The 22,109-nt window shown below is 35.7% G+C and overlaps 3 protein-coding genes across 3 annotated transcripts in view; 2 read left to right on the top strand and 1 right to left on the bottom strand.

Annotated features, from left to right (window-relative positions):
• The window catches only part of LOC113394492 (probable RNA methyltransferase CG11342), a 212,952-nt gene that overhangs the window by 108,966 nt on the left and 81,877 nt on the right, over positions 1-22,109 (top strand). The window lies entirely within an intron of this gene.
• Positions 1,618-3,606, top strand: LOC113394493 (peptidyl-prolyl cis-trans isomerase, rhodopsin-specific isozyme-like). Its single transcript, XM_026631823.2, has 6 exons — positions 1,618-1,764; positions 1,848-2,052; positions 2,127-2,246; positions 2,430-2,512; positions 2,896-3,035; positions 3,442-3,606. The coding sequence occupies exons 1-6, from the start codon at positions 1,711-1,713 to the stop codon at positions 3,536-3,538; spliced, it is 699 nt and encodes a 232-aa protein (XP_026487608.2). The 5' UTR covers positions 1,618-1,710; the 3' UTR covers positions 3,539-3,606.
• On the bottom strand, positions 4,312-21,349 carry LOC113394479 (thioester-containing protein 1 allele S3-like). The gene is made up of 26 exons (XM_026631804.2): positions 21,143-21,349; positions 19,286-19,354; positions 18,183-18,366; positions 17,756-17,934; positions 16,693-16,849; positions 16,167-16,303; positions 14,853-15,180; positions 14,596-14,772; positions 14,154-14,360; positions 13,755-13,910; positions 13,145-13,318; positions 12,723-12,839; positions 12,586-12,640; positions 12,334-12,481; positions 11,675-11,979; positions 11,044-11,204; positions 9,147-9,389; positions 8,825-8,967; positions 8,443-8,650; positions 7,419-7,596; positions 7,092-7,288; positions 6,728-6,865; positions 6,389-6,561; positions 6,131-6,233; positions 5,777-5,945; positions 4,312-5,605 (listed from the first exon to the last, which is right to left on the bottom strand). The coding sequence occupies exons 1-26, from the start codon at positions 21,169-21,171 to the stop codon at positions 5,394-5,396; spliced, it is 4,347 nt and encodes a 1,448-aa protein (XP_026487589.2). The 5' UTR covers positions 21,172-21,349; the 3' UTR covers positions 4,312-5,393.

The following is a 22,109-nucleotide window of genomic DNA, read 5'->3' as shown; positions in this document are numbered from 1 at the left end:
AAGACCCTAATAATACAGTCTTGTTTATATTTATATTGTCTTTTGTAGGGTTCCGTATCAACTTTTGACAATGTTTTTTTTATCAAGCACTATCTTTTTATTTTCAACTGCATTTGGATCTCAATAATGACTTCTTATCATTCACTGTAGATTTCGTTATGGATTATTTCAAAACGGCAATATTAGTATGATTACACAATTACTACTAAATTTTTAGCTTTAGCTAGCTTTAGCTTTATATGTTTAGGTAAGTAATTAATTGAATTTCCGATAATTTGCTTTAAAAAGATGTAGCGGGAATCGAGAACATATTAGAACACGTAACTACTAGCCCTCCATTTTTGGAATAACAATTAGGAATCATAAAATAAATAGGGCATGTGACCTCTGTTTTCATATTTATTCCCTTCAAGATTTTTTTATTAACATCAGCAAACTAAGAAAACTTAAACTTACTTTTGCCACTTGCGACCATTTTTATTGATTCAGGGTTTGAATCTAGAACTTTGGGCCTGCAATATTGTAAGAATAAAGATACCGACTATACCAGAGGGACTAAGAGATGGTCATAAAAATGAAAATAATTTATAGATATAATACTGAAATTGTTTAACAGTTCTAAGCTTTACTTTGCGAAACTAAGTAGGTACCTCTTAGTTTACCTCGCAAAAACCACAATACATGTAACACCATAAAATAAATGTCGTCGAACCTCAGTGTATCAAATAACCATTTATCTTTAATTTATATATATATATATAAATAAAAACAAGTTTCAAACCCAAACTAGTCTCCAAAAAGGTATACTAGAACTACTTAGGTGTTTAAGCTTAGCTGAGTTTTCCGAAGTTGGGTATAGATAGAGCCATATCAAGTTTGACAAGTGCTCTTTCAACTGGATACTTAAATTAGATATAATTACGTTGCTTTTATCTCACTGCTGCTCACTACATGTCACCAACTAAATAATTCGTTCGCTTAAAATAACGACATTTAAAGTCAGTATCTAGATCAAGGTGATTTTAAGTTAAAAGTCACATCGTAAGATGAAGCAGGCAATATATCCATATCATCTTCAAATAGCTACGGAAAAATGTTTCTTGTTATGTTCCACAGATCATTTGACCTAACTTTGGCCACGTGAACGCCCTTTGTTCTTCCCATGCGAAGCGAAGCCGGTTTACTAGTTGTTTTTAATGAAACCAAGCGGCATCAATTAAAAACTTGTTTTGAATGTGAATGCTGGTTTTCTTGTTATCATATAATCTCTTCCTACTATTAAATACTAGATATGTGTATTTACGGATATAAACTAAGTGACATACAAATATCTTATAATATTTATTCTTATCTATATTATGTAAAAATATCTGGGAAATTACAAGATCTCATATAAGTATTTGATTGTAAATCAATATACCTACTACTAGTAGAAAATACTTGTGAAACTTTTCCTATAAATAATAACAGTGATTTGAAGTAAGAAATTACAAAAAAAAGAACACTAAAAAGCTGCGTTGATGGGTTCATATATCCCAAACCACGTAGACCTACTTAATATTTAATAGATACCTACATATTATATTTATGATGGTGCGATGCATTTATAAGACTTCCGAACTGTAATCTTTTATCCAATTATCGACGACTCTTTTAAACTTTGCTTTTATTCAATATCTGAATGTAGATGGACACAGGTGTTATTCCAATATGAAGTTACATTTATTATTAACAATCGTTCTACAAATATTTTGTGCAATCAGTGTAAGAGGATAAACTTATTAATAAAGATCGGGCTGATTATTTGAAAACTATAAATGAATTAGAGTACTACTATTTGCTTACAGGCGCATCATTTTCGAGTAACTGATCAAGTTTATTTGGATGTTCATAGAGAGAATAAGCATATAGGCCGAATTGTTATAGGACTTTTTGGAGATTTAGCGCCGAAAGCCGTGAAAAATTTTAAGGTCCTTGCAACAAAAGGTATAAAAGGAAAATCGTATAAAAATACTAGTTTTAATCGTATAATTAAAAGATTCATGATACAAGGTAAGTTATTAGTTTTAAAATAATTATAAAAAATAATGAACATTTATATTTGAAAAATACTAAACTCTTTGCAGGAGGTGATGTTGTGTCAGACGATGGTAAAGGCTCTATAAGTATTTATGGTGAAACATTTGAAGACGAAAACTTAGACACAGAACACACTGTAGCAGGTTTTGTTTCTATGGCTAATAAAGGTGAGTTCCGTGAACTGTCTGAATTTTAATTACCATTATATTGCAAGCACCGTACTCGCATATTTTCGTGTATCAACTAATTTTCTGACTACTAATTAGATTGCAAATAAATATGAATTAACATTCTTGACATAAAGGGAACAATATTCGTATTATATATATATATATATACCTCGATTTCAGGAAAGAACACTAATGGCTGTCAATTTATTATAACAACAAAGGGCACTCCGTGGTTGGACAGTTTACATACAGTTATAGGAAAGGTGAGATGACGTAATTCAATTGTGATTGAATTACGATGTACTTAATTTACTTAGCCCGTGTTACCGCGAAAATCTGTAACTAACATTATTGACAAAAAAGTGTTAGAAAAAAAAAACAGATTAGAGATTTTATCCCAAATGGAAATTCTCTATCTATTAATCTAGGTGATACAATTTTATCTTACACGCAGAAGCATTTAGCGGACACTCATTAGTAAAGATTTGACATATCAATATGACTTATTGCCACTGGTTAATTAGAATAAACCTGTCCTTGGCCCTTAATTTGTTGATAGTGATTCTATAAAGCTAAGCCTTCATTTACAGCTTTTACATATTTATAATTTTATGTTTGATTAATAATGTAATTTTTAATTAAAAAGGTAGTGGAAGGTCAGAACGTCGTGCATATAGTTGAACAGACTCCAACCGATATCGAAGATCGTCCTGAGATGCGCGTATACATAGCTGATTGCGGCCTACTACCAACGCAACCGTTTTATATCTCCGACGATCCATATGAGTGAGTGAAGATTTTTATATTCTATAATCCTATTTTTTTTTAAAAAGCAATATTGACTGTGTATTAAATTTGAACAGAATCCGCCGGGCAGTTCAATAATTATTATTTATTTTATACAAGGGACATATCATCTTGTTAAGTTGCTAGCGCTTTGGCGATGTAAAAAATGGTTAATATTACTTACAGCGCCATTGTCTGCAGTGACCACTTGCCGTCAGGTACTCATTTGCTCATTTGCCTATCTATATCCTAAAAAGTACCTCCGACATACATTTCTACTAATTTAAAATTTCTACTAGTATCACGTGTATTATTGACTAATAAAATATGATTTTTATCAAAAATATATGTATACATTTTATGTGTCTTATCTTATTAAACTTTTTTACCTGAAATCCTTTTGCAGTCTGTGGAGTTGGATCAAAGCGTCCGCAGTTCCATTGACGATGTCTTTCTCCGTTTTGGGATTTTTCCATTGGATGATCAGAAAAATAGATATTTAATAGAATATATTTTCATTTATTTTTCGGTTGTGCTTGCGGTATATACAATATTTACTTAAATACGAAGAGTTCGAGTTTATGGTAAAAATCTGAATAATAATATCTGTTAAACCTATTTTTTAATGACATTATTATAATTTAAAAATAATATAAGAATATTCTACCTAAAGTATAAGAATAAGTAAGTAATAATATAAGAATATTCTATCTAAGTAAATATATTTTACACAGCTTAAACAATTTGTACAAACATAGGAAAAAACCACGAATAAAATTATAATGAATATACTTATTATTTAAAAATAATTTGGAGTTTTCTTTGCATAAACTTTTTCAACCAGAAAATAACGTAATGAAAAGTAATATTTTTCACGGTGCAAAATATAAAAAAAGATTTGCCATTTAGTTTTGTAAGTGTATTTATTTCATTGAGTAATTATAATTTAATATAGATATAAATAATACACACAGTATTTACACTTGTACTAAAAAGTAAAACAAAAATTTTCACAACCATGAAAAAATAAAACAAGTTCAGAAATTGAATTTTACCGATAAAAGACAGTAAGAAAAAAATGTATAGAAAATATTTATTTAATTGAATTAATAAAGAAATAAAAGATTAAGAAAATTTAATATAATTTGCTATTATATATTTATATTACATTATATTATATAGAAAAATAATAATAGATAGGTTTGTGTGTTATATTTTATCTGTTAGCCTACATTTTATCGAATTCTACTATTTCCTTAAAAAGAAAAGAATAAACTGCGATATTTTTTTTATTATTTAAAAATGTAATACTTTATTTAAAGAACATTATAATTATAACAACAGTTCTATTACGATTATTAAAGCTTATATGAAAGAAAACAACCAGTTCAGAATGACGATAGTTAAAATTTTAACATTGACTATGATTGTTAGAAATAATGTGAAAAATAAATCTTATTAAATAAAGTTCTAACCTCAGCGATAATCTTGTGACGACGTAACACTAGGCAAACGACTCTTAATATACACAATGTTTGTAATCAAATGCACGTTCTTGGAAAAGCATTTTCAGTAAATAAAAAAAAAATCAACAAATGTTTTTCTTTGTGATTGATCTTGGTGATGTTTTATTTAAATATTCAATTATTATTATAATTTTATTTATTTATTTATTAGTATTATGATTCTTGTTACGGTTTAATTAGGGTTCTTTTATAGTATCGAGGCCGTACAATTTTTTTTTTATTTTCTTCAACATGTAAGTTGGAGCGTAGATTTATCATGAAAAATTCCTTGATTAAAAACAGATTAAACTTCGCTCTTTCATGATGAGCCCCGTAGGAAAGTTGCTTTTAGGTTAATTAAACTATGCCTTTACGAATTCGATTTACTACATAAAAATCAATGACAATAAGATAAATCAACCTTAATTTTTAGTTATAAGCCTTCGAGGTAGCTCTTCTTTCCTTAGTTATACTAGTACTTGAATTTTTGAGTTATAGGTAGATAAATTCGGTTCAAGTAATATTTAGGGGATAAAAGAAAAGAGATTAGTAAATTAATTTATGTAAATATTTGTTTCATCGACTTATAGTTTATAATTGAACTTTTCTTATGAAAAGTTGCAACTGGTCTTCAAACTCGTGATATTAATAACTTAGGATCACAGAAACACTTTGTTTAGTTCATTCATAGACAGCCTGAATAGTCACAATAGAAAAGTGACAATTACAATTCGATTTACAATTTTATTTATTTACATTGTGTGTAGGTTATTGAAGATGACTCTCGTTCGTGTGGGCGTTTTCTTTACTCCCGCGGCGGGTTGACTTCATCCCTTGCTGGTGTGACGTCCGACTACCGCAGTAGCGGGAGCAGCAGCAGCAGCGGCAGGGCGGAGAGAGAGGCACGCGCGGCGGGCGAGGGCGCGCGCGGGGCGGGCGCGGGCGCGGGCGCGGGCGCGAGCTGTCCGGCCGCCGCGCCGCACGCGCGCTCGCACGACGGCCACGCGCGGCACACGTCGCACGCCGAGCTCGACACGGTCTGGTAGAACACGCGGGCGCGGTGGCCTGCGGGCACGGAAACGGTTCTTCACCTTATTCTAATTAAGTCTAGGGGTCAATTACTTTCGAAGGGGTCATTATCTGTAACACCGTAGTTCTTTACGCAAGGTAACGGTAATAGGTTTACGATATCAATTCGAGCACGTATAGCATAGTTTTGGATATGCGTTTACTCACTGGAGTCATATAGGTCGACGAGTGTGACCCAGGCTGGACGCTGTCGCGCAATGGCCAGCGCTCGCGGTGCCGCCAGCGTGGCACAGCGCTCCGACACGCCCGCGCGCAGCCACGCCGACACTCGCGACCCACCAGCATACAGCCGTGCGCCCACCACGTGCCGCGCCGCCTGCGACCATATTTGCGTTAGTGTCGGTTGTACGTAATAAAAAAGTTAGCGCCGACAATAAATAAACGAACCTCAAGCGTGTATGAAACCCGTTTAAGTAAGTTTTCAAGACCAGTCAAGTTTTACAATTTTTATATATGTGATAAATATATTGATATTTTATATTGATAAAAAAAAACATTTACTGTTAATTCTGTAATTGTGTTTAGGTCAGCTAAATATCCTGAAGGTAGCTGCACTGTAAGAAGCGCTAATCCACTTTCAGTTTCATTTCCTACTGGAACAAATCTGAAAATAAGAAAACATTTTAGGGTCTCTACGATTAATAATTTTCTTGAACATAACAAGTAGAGTATGCCTAATGGCGAACACGGATTAGGTATAACTTATTTTCTTGTAGTCAATCTAATTACATGGGACCCTCTAAAAAACCGATCACTCACCCAACGCAAACGGAGAGCTGCAGGCGGTGTCGGGTCGAGACCTGGTCGACGCGAGGGTCGAGCGTGTACCGCGGCCACGCCCCCGTCACGTTAGTGCGCCCGCGCGCAGTCAGACCGACCGCGCACACGCCGCGACCTTCCGTAGTCGCGCTCGCGTTGCGCACTTCACGCACCTGCGACGCAGTCGGAACATAATTATAATTGCGCACCGTAATATGTGGTTAACTGAGTTCAGTAAGCTACGGCATATTTGACACAGCGAAAATGAGAGGCTGTAGAAATGTAGATTGAAATAATTCGAATTTGAAAAAATGGTAATTTTTTTTTAATGATTATTACCAATTGCGTTTGTATGATGAGAGCATTGTCGTTGTCTATGTTGAACTGCCGCGGCTCTTCAGATCCGGAGACTGCGACCGACACCCTCAGCTTAGTCGCTGTTTTTATTGTTTGCGCAAACTGCGATAACGCGTCCAACTGGAACAAAAATGATTATAGAGCCGGTGACATTTATTTATATCAAATGGGACAGCAAATATGTATAAGGTTCTTGTATCTAGAGGAACAATTGACTCGTTAAGATTCGTTGGGTCACTACAACTGGGCTGGGGGAAATTACTACGATCTTTAGTTTAACGATAAAGAGCTTGAAGAGAGCTTTAATTTATAAAATGCATTGGAAATTTAATAAGTAATATCATACCACATCAGGATCTTGGTCTTTCGGTCCAAGCGCTTGCAATAGATAGCGAGCAACGGGAACTGATTCTTCTATAAGGTTGGAAGCCAGCATAGCGCGCAGAGCCCACGCCGCCGTCGAAGCTTCTAGACTATTTCCCTTTAACCACGGATTCCTCCACTCTGAAGCCGGTATTTTACGTGGCCAATACAAGGCAGATCCTGTAACAACAACAATATTCAAGACTATTTATTTATTTACAGCTACGTAATCAAGGACTTAAAAAATAATAAGTAACGATAAACTTAAGAAATCAATATATGTTAGGAGAAGTAGGAACGTCACAATCACCCGTGGTGTTCGCGTACTGGTCGAGGAGCTGCAGCGCCTGCGCGGCCTGCGGGTGCCGCGCGGCGGCCAGCGCGCCGGCCAGGGCCGCCAGCGAGTGGGCGTCCAAGTCGGCCGACAGCGCGCGGGCCAGGGAGTCCGTGGCCTTGTTGATCGCGTTCTTGTACAGCACATCATTGGCCTGCGAATGAGCAACGATTTTTCACACATTTTCTGCGGCGGCGCTAGAAGTCAATTTATTGCTAGTGCTTTACGAGGTGTCCGTATCAAGAAAGCCAGATTTGCGTTGTGCCTTCTATTGTTCCGTATCTGCTCTTGATTTTAAACGTAACCTTAAGGACATGAAAGGAATACTGGAATATAATTTTGTACCAAGCAATATCGCCCGAGGTTTAAATATTCAGATAGAAGATTCAAAATCAGTCAAATATTGATCCTTGGATCGCACACGCCAGATTTAATGCTGGGGATGGGATATATGCGTAAAATAGTAACGAAGAAATTAATATTTTTAAATTAAATAATTTTGTTAAATAATATAAGAATAAAAAGATATGTAATTGTGATGTGATGTTGCAAGCGTTTCTACCGTAACACCAGTAAGTAAAATGCCAAGAAATATCGACTGAGTATCTGTGTTTTTAATTACCACCTGATCGAATCTCAAACTCACAATTATTATCTTATTAACGGACACAGCTAGAATATTGAATAATAATGTTTTAACTTTATCGCCTTTTGTTTTGTCAGCTTCACCCATATCAAGCTATTGCAGCGATTACGTTTCATTATTTTGCGATAGCAAGTGCAAACCTTAGCGCGCAAGCATCCGCAATACCCTCTACATTGATAAAACCAAATACCAAAATGACAACCATTGTCATTTTTGGGTTAGCAATGAATAACAAGGAATGACTTTAGACGTGCGTAACAACTTTAACGTCAGGTTTACTGTTTCCTTTTTAAAAATATTGTTACAATGTTTGTGGTATAGCTGACGCGACGTTCTAACTTTCCGGACCCGTACCTTGGTCTCCAGCAGGGCGAGCAGGGCGCGCGCGGTGAGCGGCACGCCGGCCTGGGCGCGCGGGTCGTTCCGCTGGCGCGGCGGCGGCCAGCTGCCGTCCGCCGCCTGCGCGCCCACCAGCCAGCGCGCCGCCGCCGCCGCCGCCTCGGGCGACACCTCCACGTAGCGAGACGAGCGCGACAGCCAGCGCGCCGCCACCGAGGTCATCCTACGTTACAACGCCGTGTATTAGATGTGACCTGATGTAATCCAATGTGATCGAACCGCCTGTTTAGTTTATAAATTAATAAAATTTATCAATTCGCTCAATGGACCCGGGAGTGCCAAAGAGATGCTGCTGAAAAGTAAAGTCGTTACTTCATTTATTGCTAAGTATACTAACCAGACATCAGATATAGCTTCGTCGCCGATTTCTTGAGAGAAGGAGCCGTCCGGTCGGCGGAAAGCCATAAGACGTTGGTAGCCAGTGGCCGCCTGAACACGAGCTTCCTTGACTATCGTTGTCTCGTCATCTTGCTCCGTTGCCTATGAAAATATAAACAATTCATATTCGACTCGCCATTGGTCCCTGAGTATTGCTGTATCCACACAAATGATCATTTCACCTTATTTTCTAAATTAATATTAGAATATATTATTATAAAAGAAATCACAGTATTCATCTTTTATATACAATCAAAAATTGCAATTATTAGTCTTTGAACCTGAAGATAATCCAGTAAAATGCACGCTCGAGCCATTGGCCGAAGCGCATAATTAGCGTCTGCTGCGACGCCTGGAGGCGCCTTCATCGCCCTCAGAGCATTAGCCAGCAGATCGCCAGTGGCTTCTAAGGACACAGCGCCCAGCTTAGTGCCAGCTGCTGGTGACAACGAGACGTTCACTCGAGCTACTCCACGCCGACCGTCGAGGAGTGCCCATGACCAAATGTCTTCAACATATCCGTCCTGAAATAAGTTTTAAGTTATGGTTAGATACTAGTTGTCGCCCGCGGCTTTGCTGATCAGTCAGATCTTCTTAATTGGAGTTCAAGCTTTACAGACAGACAAAGTTATTTGCGCATGTATACAATTACAATTATAATATAGATTATGTTAGTAGTCTTTAATACATAATTGAAAAATATATGATAGGATAACATACATTACAGAAAAACTACCAGGGTAATTTTTTTAAATAATTTACTTTATATTTTGACGCCTTTGTTTTAAGGACTGTTTTTTGTTTCTTTAGAAATTACACTTCAGCTTGAGTTCGCCCTACTTAAGAAACTTAATAATTTAGTTTAAAAAAAATGGGTATTGTTTACATTAGCAGCCTGTAATTTCCCACTGCCGTGCTAAGGCCTCCTTTTCTCTTTGAGGAGAAGGTTTGGATCATATTCCACCATGCTGCTCCAATGCGGGTTGGTGGAATACACATGTGGTAGAATTTCGTTGTAATTAGACACATGCAGGTTTCCTTCACCGCCGAGCATGAGATGAAGTATAAACACAAATTAAGCACATGAAAATTCAGTGGTGTCTGCCTGGGTTTGAACCCCAAATCATCGGTTAAGATGCACTCGTTCTAACGACTGGGCCATCTCGGCTCTCATACCATATCATACCGGCGGTATTGTTTATTGTTATTCAATTTGTTAATTAATTATCTTATATCATGTGTTATGTACATATAACATAAAAAACTTACTAAAATTATTAACATAAACCATGAAAAAATAATTTAAATACTTTGACGCAATATTATATATTCGTATAGAAATTAAAATTTGAAGAAAAAATGCAATTATAGTACTATGAATTGTAAAAAGAACTTTTGTACGCATTTCAATCGTTAAAAAAACTGATTCTCTTTGATAGAGCAAAATCTTTAATTACGTAATTATTTCCATCTTATACTTCTTACGTATGAATCATGAGAAACCGATGTTGCCTTCCGAGCTTACAATGGAGAGAAAATATTAATGTATGTAACACGAGGCCTTAACAACTGTGTTTACTGAAGTACACATACTCGACCACATCAACAGAGGAAAAACTACTCGCATTCATTTGCCTTGTATTTAAATTCCTCGTTAGTGTGCGCTCTTAATGAAACGTGACTGCGATTTATAATTGTACCGCCATATTGTTTTTCCTAAGGCTGTTTATATTGTGAACAATATTTATTAGGTATAGAAATGTTGCTCTGTAATGTTAAAATAACGAACGTGACTTATTACGTGTCGTCATAAATATTTACTGGCAAACCGGTTATACAGTATTCTTTATTCAGTTTTTGAAATTATAAACATGTGTATTTATAGTAATTATAAGGATATGTCTACAATTTCATTATTAAGTTATATTCGACATTTAGAATACAAATGAGACCTGTGACTGGAAGGTAGGCAAGTATCATATTTTGTGATACTGATATAAATTTAGACTGGTATCTTTATACTAAAATTTGTACGACATATTCATGCACACAAGGGCAAAGAGTTCAATAATGTAATGGAAGTCAGAATATAAATGCGTAAGATACAAATAGTACAACGCAAAGATAAAGCCGTCCGTGCAATTATGAAAGATGTGTCTCTGTAACGTGTAGACTCACCTTAACATCGATGGTCCGAAAGAGTGAGGCGGAGACTCCGTTCCCGTTAGCCTCCACGATGACGGGCGCCTCGCCCGCACGCGACGCCGTCACGAGGAAGGCCGTGCTGGCGAGCGCGCGCGCCGGCACCGCGACGCGCACGCGACGGAACAGCTCGATTTCTGCCCACACCATGGACATTGTGGTAAATTGTACATACTAGCATATTTAAAGAATCAGTCCAATATGCAGTACTATAGTGCGGTCGTATTCGCGTAAAGATGCACTTTCTAATTCCCGAATTCGTTGAGACAGTAAACCGACATGACAGAAGAGAAATCAAGCGCAAGCGAAACTTTTACGCGATTTCTGAGGCACGAGAATGTAACATTGCCAACATTCTAAAGCCGGGCTGGAATTTAGAAATTCTTGAAAGCAAAACTATTGGCAATTTTGAAATCTTGTGTGATTGATGGAACTAAATAATGATAATAGTAATATGATGTCTTGCATTTCCAGTAAATAGGCTTTGTTATAATATATTCATATTGTTTTTTAAATATGTTTTATTATGTTAAAATAGGAATAAGTCTTAGGACTGCTTTATTTCTGAATTTATAATAAACATAGACATAACCAAAGTAGTACTTACTTTTAGATGAATCGACGTTATTCTCTAAAGGTTCGAATTCGAAATACTGGTCGGAATTGTGGAAAGTTACTTCGACTGAAGTATCTACAGTAAGGGAGCTCTTGAGCGTTATTATGATGGCTATGGTCTCTCCCTTTTGTAGACTTTCCGGGAGCTCGGCAGTCATGGAGAGCGGTAGAGCAGTGGTCAATTTGCGCGGTGCAGCCAGACCTAATCCTAAAGTGGGATGGATCGCAAAGGCTCCGACCGACCATTCACCGGGGGTAATTGGTGACCAGCGCTCCCTGGTGCCCATGCCGTCATTACTGAAACAAAACTTACCTGTTAAATGACTTGAAAGTATATATTCATTTTTATTTGAACCTTATCGTTTGTTAAGTAACGGCGAAAGTATTTTCGAATGAAGACTCATCCATATAATTTACCGAATCCATTTTACGGCGATAATAGTTTTTATGCAATCGACTTTCTCCTATGCATGTTCGAAATGAATACGAAATGTCTGTACCTTTGTTTCTTTATATTGTCAACGTATGGACACCCAGACATCCGTAAATACATATCTGAATTTATTTTCAACTGCATCTACTGGATATTTCGAAATAAATTCATAACACTTTACGAGACATATAAATAACTGCGGGCCGGAGTCGTCTTACCCGATGGTGAGGTTGGTGAACATCCACGTGGTGTGCGGCGAGAGTGTGCGCGTGAGGTAGTGTCGCGGCGCGGGCGGCGGCGGCACGCGGCTGAAGGCGTACGGGCCGGCCTGCGGCGCGCGCGTGCCCGTTTCCACCGACGAGCCGTCTGCACGCAGGACGGTAAATGAATATGCAACGTTTGCTACGTCGCTTGCTAAAGGCAGACGTTTTTAATATAAACCATTTTTTAATTACAGACTTGACAACTACCTTTATCGTCGCCTTTAATAACGAGACCGTCAGTCAGAAACACTACACCGGCGTTCTAAAACAAAATTTACATAATAATAATAAACTTCAATATAATATAATAATATAATTAATAATTATTATAATACAATACATACTGTAAATACATCAGTTGTATTTTTTCCCCCTAAGTCTAGTCCCAAGCTCGGCAAATGGTCTTCGTTTTTGAAGAGCGAATGTTTTAGTCCACTATAGCTTTCCACTTCTCGTTCGATCTATTTACAAAGTCAAAGTATTTTAGCGCAATAATCATATAAAATTATCCTAATACTCGTATTTTAAAAACACAACTTTTGGTGACTTGTTATTTCGGAAATATAAAAAAATAAGTAGCATAACTTTTTAGTATTTATTTTCCTATTTATTATTATCGATTATTATGAGCGTTAAAAAATGTTACTAGCTTTACGCCAAGTCATGTGTTTGTGCGCTTGTAAAATACAAAGTATTTAAAAATATAAGATATTAAGATTTTTGTTGTTATCGAATGCACATGTTTATATTGTTTCAAATATTATACCGTATGCATATCAAGGCCACTGCCTAATCCATTGTCGTCGGCCAGTCCAGTCGCGATGGAGTTTTCGTCGCCCCCGATGAGGGCGGCCTGCGCGCCGGGCTCGCCCGTCACGCGGAACTCCACCAACCCGTTAGGTCGGAGTAAGGATCCTGACGTAACTGACGTCACTGTCACCTATTTCATATTTAACAGTTGTGCCATATTAAAAAAACAAGTTACTTATAAGTACAGTTTAAGATGAATTGAATGTGGGTTAGCATTAAATAATATGTATGATTATTTTTTTTTTGGCAAACTATGAGATGATTTCAAATCATCTGATAAAGGACAAACTGTAGGTAACAAAAGGTACATAATTAGTAAGATCCAAGTTTCATGGAAAAGGAATCGAAAAGTATTTGTCTTATTGGTTTAAATTGAAATTTAAGCAAAAAATAATGATTGTTGTTATAGCTTTAAAATAATAAATGATGTGCGTTTTACTATTTTTGGACTCCTTTGTTAAGAGTAGAACATTAATCGAGCGAATCTCTTAACTGTTGTTCTTATTGCAATAGGGCTATAAAAGTATGATTCAGTCACGTCACGTCACGTCAAGTAGTCAAGGTACCTGGTGCCGCAGCAGCTGGCCTTGCGGCGCGTAGAGCGCGGCGGCGCGCACGGCGTCGGCGGCGAGGCGCGGGTACCACGCCAGCAGCGAGCAGCCCGGGGACATCCCCGCGGACACGCGCTCCGACACGTCCACGCTGCGCCGCGCCGGGCTCAACTGCACGCGCACGCAATCGCACGGTTAGCACGTGCCCGCGTAGCAGACGGGTTACAGGAAGTAAAAGACAATACTCAAAATCTGTTATTCTTAGATATCGCTATACCAATCTGGCACTCATTGCCAGTTGTAGGAATATTTATTTCTCTTAGAATGCTAATGCCTTGAGAGTTTCTACAACAAGTAGGTGAGTATGACTAAGGATCGTCTTCCTATTTATAAATTAAAAAATAATGTACTCACTTCTAAAGTCTTGGCAACGAGGATATCACCGCGACCGATGATGACATAATGAACGAGATCCATCGGCTCGGTGGCGGTGATCCGAGCCCGCATCTCGTCACCCACAGAAGTATTGCGGGTTAGAAGCTCCATCACTAAGAATTGTCCACCAGTTTCCATACTTTTCTGGACGTTTACCACTCGCTCCGAAATTTCTTTGTACTTAATCTAAAAATAAAACATAATTTAAAATATTCGATCAATTCCGAAAATTACACATAAACACACATACAAATTACACAAATCACAGAAAACTCTTAATATCTATATTAAATGCCAGTTTCGCTAAATTATCTTAAGTGCTGTTAGACACTTAAGGTACCTTAAGTGTTGTCAGATGCTTTAGTAGAAAACCGATGATAAAGAAAGCACTTGAAAATAAAATATACGATACAGAACTTACCACTAAATTAAGGGTTGAATTTGCGTGAGCCAAATCTGGTGTGAAAGTATATTTTGCGAAGCCTTTAGTAAGAGCTATAGTAGTTTTGTTAACAGGAGCTCCGTCGTCCCATAGTCGCTCAACAATCACGTCACCAGATATTTTCATAGTCTGCCCAGAAGAGTTTACTAATTCGATCTATAATTATTTAATAATATTAACACATACAATTATTAGGTAGAATTTTTTTTAGAATTTATTCATCAGTTTAACCGTACCTGAACAGTGTATGGAAGAGTAGGTTTAAATCGATCGGGAGCTGTTACTTTAAGTCTGTACGGAGTTCGTAGGAGGAGAATCCTCGTCGTAATGTTTTGACGTATCAATGTGTCTTTCTCTTCTAAAACGGCTTCAACGACTAATGGTCTTGCAGCATCTTCTGCAAGATCTAGATCAGTCTTTAGGTCGTACACTATATCTGCTTGACCATTAAAGTCCATGACTTTTCGAGCGGGTGTCGAGAATACTGGTTGTAATAGGCCAGAGAAGAAAACGGCGTAAGCAGATATGGTGAGTTCACCCTTGACTGGAAGTCCATTGAAATGGCTGCGAACGAATTTATTAAATTATTTAATAAGTATTTATTTCATTATTCTATTCAATAAATAAGATATTCAGATTAAATGAATTTGTCAGTGTTCTTCGGGAAGTGAAATATCTATGGACCGACGCATGCACTCTCTCCGTTCGAACAGATTTCCTTCCCATTGGATTATGTGAGTAGGGCAAAAGAGAGTCTATCTTTGTTTCCATTGCATTCATATGACACCTCCCACGCAATTAACTGGTGTCGGTTGATGCTGTCAATCAGAGATCATTTTTGACTTTCTTCAAACTTTTTAATATGGAAATTCGATATTAACATTACATAAGACATAACAAACAAACAATACTTTAGTTTCACAAATCTTATCATTTTCCATAGCAGTAAAATACAAAATGAATTCTTGTTTTCTCAATAAGCAAGGGATTACGTCTCCTTTGAGCAGAAAATTTATTTCCAATATCTAATAATAACTCACAGACATTTTGTGTTTCGTAATTTGATGTCTATAATTATTATGACGTATATTGAATTAGAATTTTATATTACGATATTGAAAAGAGCTTTTCTCATTGAAAAATATTATCTTTGTTATTGTGGTTGGGTAACTCTAAAGCTCTAAAATGGTACTTTTAGAATATTAGTTATTTTCAGTTTTAAAATTATTTTCAGATTAGGTAATATAAAATAAATATTTTATCTGAATCATGGCTATGACTCTATCTAATATTCATCTTTTAAACAAAAGTAGATAAATATAAAAATCTCATATTAAAATACAGTGAGTTGACATAACTGTTGAAACATGTTCATTATGTAACTGTGTAACTTAATATAAGTCAGTAACTTAAGTATTCAAGTATTTCAAGATACTATTTCACTACGGTGAACATTTTCTTTCTTAAACAACTTAAACAAGTAGGTATTACTTAAAATCCTATGGTACTAGTGTTGTGGTCGCTGGTAGCTTAAGAAGGTAATAACGTACTTGGCAGTTACATTTATGTTGAAACGGCCATCGCTGAATAACATTTCCTTCGGCATTTGAACATCCATATGGAATTTGGGTAGCACATAATCTGCTACCAATATCTGCCGGGAGTATTTTTGTCCGCGAACTTCGACCTTTAGTAAAAAAAGCGTAATTTACAAATTAACATTATTTTGCACTTACAAAGGTTATCTTGTTGGTTGGAGGCTATACATCCGGCTTACCGGTTTTTAGTTGGAATTCATTTGTAACAAAATAATACCGTATTTTTCTTAAAATTGTAACATTTTATATGCAACACATATGAGGAAACCTGTTTGAAAGAATTTTAACTTCAAAGAAAGATTATAATATGTTGTAAAATATATGTTAGAAGATAGTAACAATACTGATAGTGAACTTGGAAGATGGCTTGAAAGGTTATTTATATTTATTGGAATAATAAAAAAGTGCGTTTAACAACATCAATGATTTGTAAATAAATGTCCGACTAGTTTAAGTATAGACCATTAGAAATAAGTACTTGTATAGTCCATTGTCCAAGCGCTGGCTCATCAGCTAGGAGCAATTCTTCGGCGAAAATTCCTCGATCCAAAGGCTTAGCGGCCCACTGGCGCACCGGTGACCCACCCGTGTCTAACAGGCTCACGTCCACCGTGCTCGATAATGGTAACAAGTATCTATGTTGGGAATATAGAAACTTATGAAAACGAACATTCTCCTAAAGTGGTCATCGAAAATATGTGTGTGTATTGACTTCGACAGTACTTTTTAAACAATGGTTAATAATAATTTCTCAAAGCAATTGTGCAAGTACTCTCGTACAAAGGTGAGCCAACGCAACCAAACATGACAAGCGTTTTAATAACTTCGAACATTTTATTTCATGATGGCATATATATGGGCTTTGTGCATGCCAGTAGATACCACGTGTATTCTACTGACAAGCAGATACACCTATTGTAGTGTTCCTGTTTGAAGGGTGAGTGAGTCAGTGTAATGACAGGCACAATGGAAATAACGCCTTAGTTGCCAAGATTAGTCGCGCATTAGGGATGTAAGGAGTATTTAACATTTCTCACGTCGCCAATGTCTATAGGCAGTGGTGATCACTTAGCGCCAGGTCGTCCATTGGCTCGTCCGCTTACCGAATGTTTAAATAAAAATTAGAGTTATTAGGAAATGATTAATTAAATCTATGACGTGTCTTGAATTAATTATTAGGTTTAATAAACTGATCTTTAAGAACTATCAAGTGGAGCGGAACAGTGGCCCACTAGCACAACGACGACTCTCGTGTTCAACTCGCTCACGGTTTGTGTACCGTCAACGGCAGGTATCTGCGCAACGGGTCGACGACCGCGCAGTAATCACACGTAATCTTAGCGTGCGAACACTTGGATCGCTTTGTGATGTTACAATCGAAAGTGTTTTAGTTTGTGTGTTAATGTTTTGTGCTCTAATTGTATGCAATTTTTTTTAAATATTCATTTTAAAATAATTAGGCAAAAGATTTTAAAAATAACTTCAATAGTAACGATCTCAATTTCTTATTTATTTATTTTGATAGATTTGCCTCTACTTACTTGTCCAAAGCAATAACTCTGAAGTTTATTGTATCTCCGGGTTGATACACTCGTTTATCTGTTTGTATGAAAATACAAAAACTCCTCGGTTGATAAACTAGGGAGGCTGATGCTGCGAAAAGAGGACCTGAGGTAGACCGAGCTATCAGCCTGTACTTACCAGGCCCAGGGTCCCCTATCTGCGTAAAATGAAACATATATATTTTTGACTTTATAGGCATAGCTGATGATTATTTAAATATACAATCGATCGTGAATCACATGTTTTATGTGTCATAAATGACACATTAAAACATGACAAATAATAATGAGTCATTTGTCATTAACTACATTAAGCATATTGTTTAAGTATTGAGCTTCAGTCGTAGAAATATTTTCCAAGATATTCATGTGACAATTTTTGTTACGATATTTTTAAGGAACTCACTTCCAAATCTATTAGCCTGGAGGCAGCTGGTGGGACCTGCACAAGTCGTCCTTGTGAGAACTGCTCTCCAGTAGCTCGCTTGCCCTCTACCGCAACATATAGGTTGTGGGCGCGGGAACCGCCGGCTATGGAGACTTTATAATTTCCAAACGGCCTTAGCGCCTTTGGTCCTAATACTGATACGCTACAAAATATTAAAAAAATAATAATGTCAAAATTGATTATCTTTACAAGAATATTTATTTATTATATAATTGTCTCAATAACGAATTGTTGGCGTCTTCGTTCATTCATTTAGAATCGTAATTAAGATATAAATGGTGTTTTTGCCTTCTAAAAAAATAATAACGTTTACAATGATCGCTTTAAGTGACATGTATTGTACATTTAAACAGATGTTCAAATACATTATTAGGAAATCATAAATAAATTTATTTATTTTGTCTATGGAATGTTGGTCTCTATTCAAGTCCATCCACACTTTAGTAAATACTATTACATAAATTCAAAGTTGTATTATAAGTACTTATATACAAGCAACAAAATATAATAGAAAATATATTTTCTATTATATTTTGTTGTACTATCGGCGCTATAGTTCTATTTGTTTTAAAAGCGTTTTTTTACTTATTTCACATTTTTTTTACATAATTAATAACGAAAGTTATTTTAATTATTTTCAACTAACAATAATTACGGTTACAAGTGGTAATAAAAACCGTTTCAAGTCGCGAATGCTTATAAATGTCTATACAGTAAAATGACATGATTTTTTTTAAACTGTGTCTTCATGGGAAAATGTATTGATCAATTATTATTATTTTTCGTTGAAAAAAAAAAACTAATTAGATTTTTTTTCTGTATAATTGTAATTTTACGTGATTAATTACTAACTAAAATTTTGCAGTTTAGATTAATTTATTTTTCATTCTTTTTTTGCTAAAAATAAACTTAGTAATATATATAACAAGTCCAATGTTTTATTTGAATTTATATTATATAGTTGAAAGTTGAAGCGTGTCTTTGGTTTAACATAAGAAGATTTTTTACAGTGAGAGTTGAAAAAAGTAAACTAATTTAGTAAAGTAAAGTAAGTGACGTACCACTGAACTGTGCTTGATGTAATAAGAACCATTAAAAAGTAGAATAGAGTTGTATTGTTCTTCATTTTACTGAAATAAAAATAAAAATGTTTTAGCATTTCATAAAATGTATGTTATTACATAGATCATAATCATATGAGTAACAAGTAGTCAACATTTGCTGGTGGTAGCGTTTTCTGCAAGCCGGTCTGGTTAGGTACCACTCATTCAATGGATACTCTACCGCCAAAAAGTAATACGTACTATTGTTATGTTTCGGTTTGAAAGGTGTGTGAGTCAGTGTACCTACAGGCACAAGGGACCTTAGTTTCCAAGGTTCATGGCGCATTGGCGGTGTAAGGAATGGTTAAAATTTCTTACAGTGTCAATGTCTATGACAACTTACAATCAGGTGGTTCGTTTGCACGCTTGCCTACCTATACCATAAAATAAAAAATTGAAATTAAAAATCATAATTGTTAGTATCGTTGTCTTTTTTTAATTTTAATATATTCAAACAAATGAATATGGATAACAATCTTAATTTATTTAAGGATTGTTTAGTGTTATTAAGGAAGATTTTTTGGTGTTGCTTCGGTTGTCAATCTCAACAAGAAATAGCCAACTAGGTATTTAGGAGACAATAGTATGATCAAGTCTGTATACAACACAAGAACACTCTTCATTCCCTCTCTGTCATAATCAGATAGGTGAGCGATCCTATACGACTAGAGAGAGTTCAGAGAATTTGTAAAGTGGCAAAATCCTAGCTTCGAGCTGCTTCTGATAATACGATTGGTATCAGTCATAAAACTAAGTCAGCTAGGCACTAGACTACAACGCCATCAACGCCACCAAGGCACATAAATGAATGTTTACTCATATACTATAATATTACTCATCTCTAAATACATATATTATATAAATAAAGTATCCGACTTATTGTTTTATTACTCGACAAGTATGAATATTTGGAGATAACGACTTACTGGGTCTTTAAGAAAACCTCTCAGAAACTATGAGGAAAAATATTAAGCGTTCCCAAATGGCAATTAATAGCTAATTCAAATATTTATATTCAAGTATATATTTTTGAAATATTTCTCAGGTGTATATTTGTTATATCTTGTGTTAATGCTATAATATTATACTTATATACTTACATAGTTGCAAAATATGCATAAAAATAATTTATTGTTAGAATCGACTGCTTCGCGTAAAACATATAAACAAGTTATTTACATATGAATAAAATATGCATAGTTATTTTATTATCACAATAATTAATGTCGTGCGGACAAAACTCTAAGCTAATAAAAGAGATGGCAGGTGTCGTGGGTGGCTTATTGTAATGTACCCATTGAATTCACATGATAACTGTTTCCACATATTGAGCTCACCGTCCTTGAGTCCTCAGACTTTTCTGACTCACTGTATAAACATTACATACATCTATTTGCGTTGGTGGAATAGTCTTTTAGCCTAATAAGGCAAATGCTATGTATATTTATATACTTATATTTTTATTATGCTGTCATTCTTATGTAACCAGTTGTTAGCTGAAGATTAATCTGGTTCCAATAATGTTTCGAATTTATTTGAACAATGAAGGTACAGATTTATGCACAGAATAAATGTAAAGGTGTACGTAAATAGACTTGTAATTGTAGAAAGGTACTTTCTCCACAACAATACAATGTGTTTGGTATCAGATCACGGAACTGATACATACCATATTCATACATACTGATTTATAAGTAAATAAATATTTAATATTCTCATAATTTTTCGCTTTCCCTACCGTATGGTCAATCGTTTATAACGATGGTGTTTATAAGATTTTTGTGTTATGAAACAAAAGCGCAGAAACGTGCTCACTTTATATTAAGTGCCGTTATGATATCCATGAGATTTCACTCGAATAAAACTTTTCACTTTCAGTTATTGCATGTAACTTAACACTATATCACAGATCGTTTCTATCAGATGCACATTATTTGTGCGTTGGTCTCGGGCCGTCGCGCAAAGTGGCCACGACTTGCGATGTCGAAGAATGACTGACTGCGTACAGCACCACAATACACAGGCGAGGCGCCTACGCAGGTCGGCCGCGAGGTGGGGCGCCGCGAAGCCTTGCGAAAAACTCCGTGTCACAGCTCGCTTATTGCACCCACTCTACCTCCATCGGCCAAAACAGTGAGGAAATACTGCCCACATAACATTGGACGATGTTTCCTGTGCACGGTAGATATGATATACGGGTATTTAAAAATGAACAAACGAACAATGTTAATAGTTTTTTAAGCATTAAAATATGCATGAGTGATTAAATAGAACAATGTTTATATTTGCAGTGACTATTTTATTTACATTTTCTGGTATTTTGTAAATATCCTTGATCATTTAACAAACTGCGCAAGATTAAACGTCTAGCGTATTTTCCGTAGATATCTGAGATATTTCCCATCCTTTCCGAAACTGTAATTATTGATTAATTAATGTATATCAGTAAAAAAACTAAGATATTTAATTAAAAAATAAACATATTAGAAATAACTTGGAAAATATAAATACAAATTAAAAATACCTGTACTATAAGCCTATCACTCGAGTTATTGAGTTAAATCGTTAGTATTTAGTCTAAGTTATAAATCAATGAAAGCTAATATTTTAATTAGATAAATTCAAATGATGGCTTATTTAGTAAGATTTCCTAAATTATGCAGAATATTATATCGTTCGGTGTGGTCAAGCGCATATCTAGAAACAGGTTTTAGCATGATGCAGTACAATAGGTCGTCCACCGGTTTCTATTTCTGTTATGTTCAACGGTACTCATGCACAA

The sequence above is a fragment of the Vanessa tameamea genome, chromosome 4 (genome assembly GCF_037043105.1).
Source record: "Vanessa tameamea isolate UH-Manoa-2023 chromosome 4, ilVanTame1 primary haplotype, whole genome shotgun sequence".
Lineage (NCBI taxonomy): Eukaryota > Metazoa > Arthropoda > Insecta > Lepidoptera > Nymphalidae > Vanessa > Vanessa tameamea.
This window is presented reverse-complemented; position numbering and strand designations above follow the sequence as displayed.

Excerpts from the sequence above, each read along its gene's own strand:
- LOC113394493 (XM_026631823.2), top strand. The coding sequence starts at position 1,711 with ATGAAGTTACATTTATTATTAACAATCGTTCTACAAATATTTTGTGCA. Across the intron at positions 2,513-2,895 it reads TACATACAGTTATAGGAAAG|GTAGTGGAAGGTCAGAACGT; the intron begins GTGAGATGACGT and ends TTAATTAAAAAG. Across the intron at positions 3,036-3,441 it reads ATCTCCGACGATCCATATGA|TCTGTGGAGTTGGATCAAAG; the intron begins GTGAGTGAAGAT and ends ATCCTTTTGCAG.
- LOC113394479 (XM_026631804.2), bottom strand. The coding sequence starts at position 21,171 with ATGGATATCATAACGGCACTTAATATAAA. Across the intron at positions 14,361-14,595 it reads ATTCAACCCTTAATTTAGTG|ATTAAGTACAAAGAAATTTC; the intron begins GTAAGTTCTGTA and ends TTTTATTTTTAG. Across the intron at positions 6,866-7,091 it reads AAGACCAAGATCCTGATGTG|TTGGACGCGTTATCGCAGTT; the intron begins GTATGATATTAC and ends TTTTTGTTCCAG.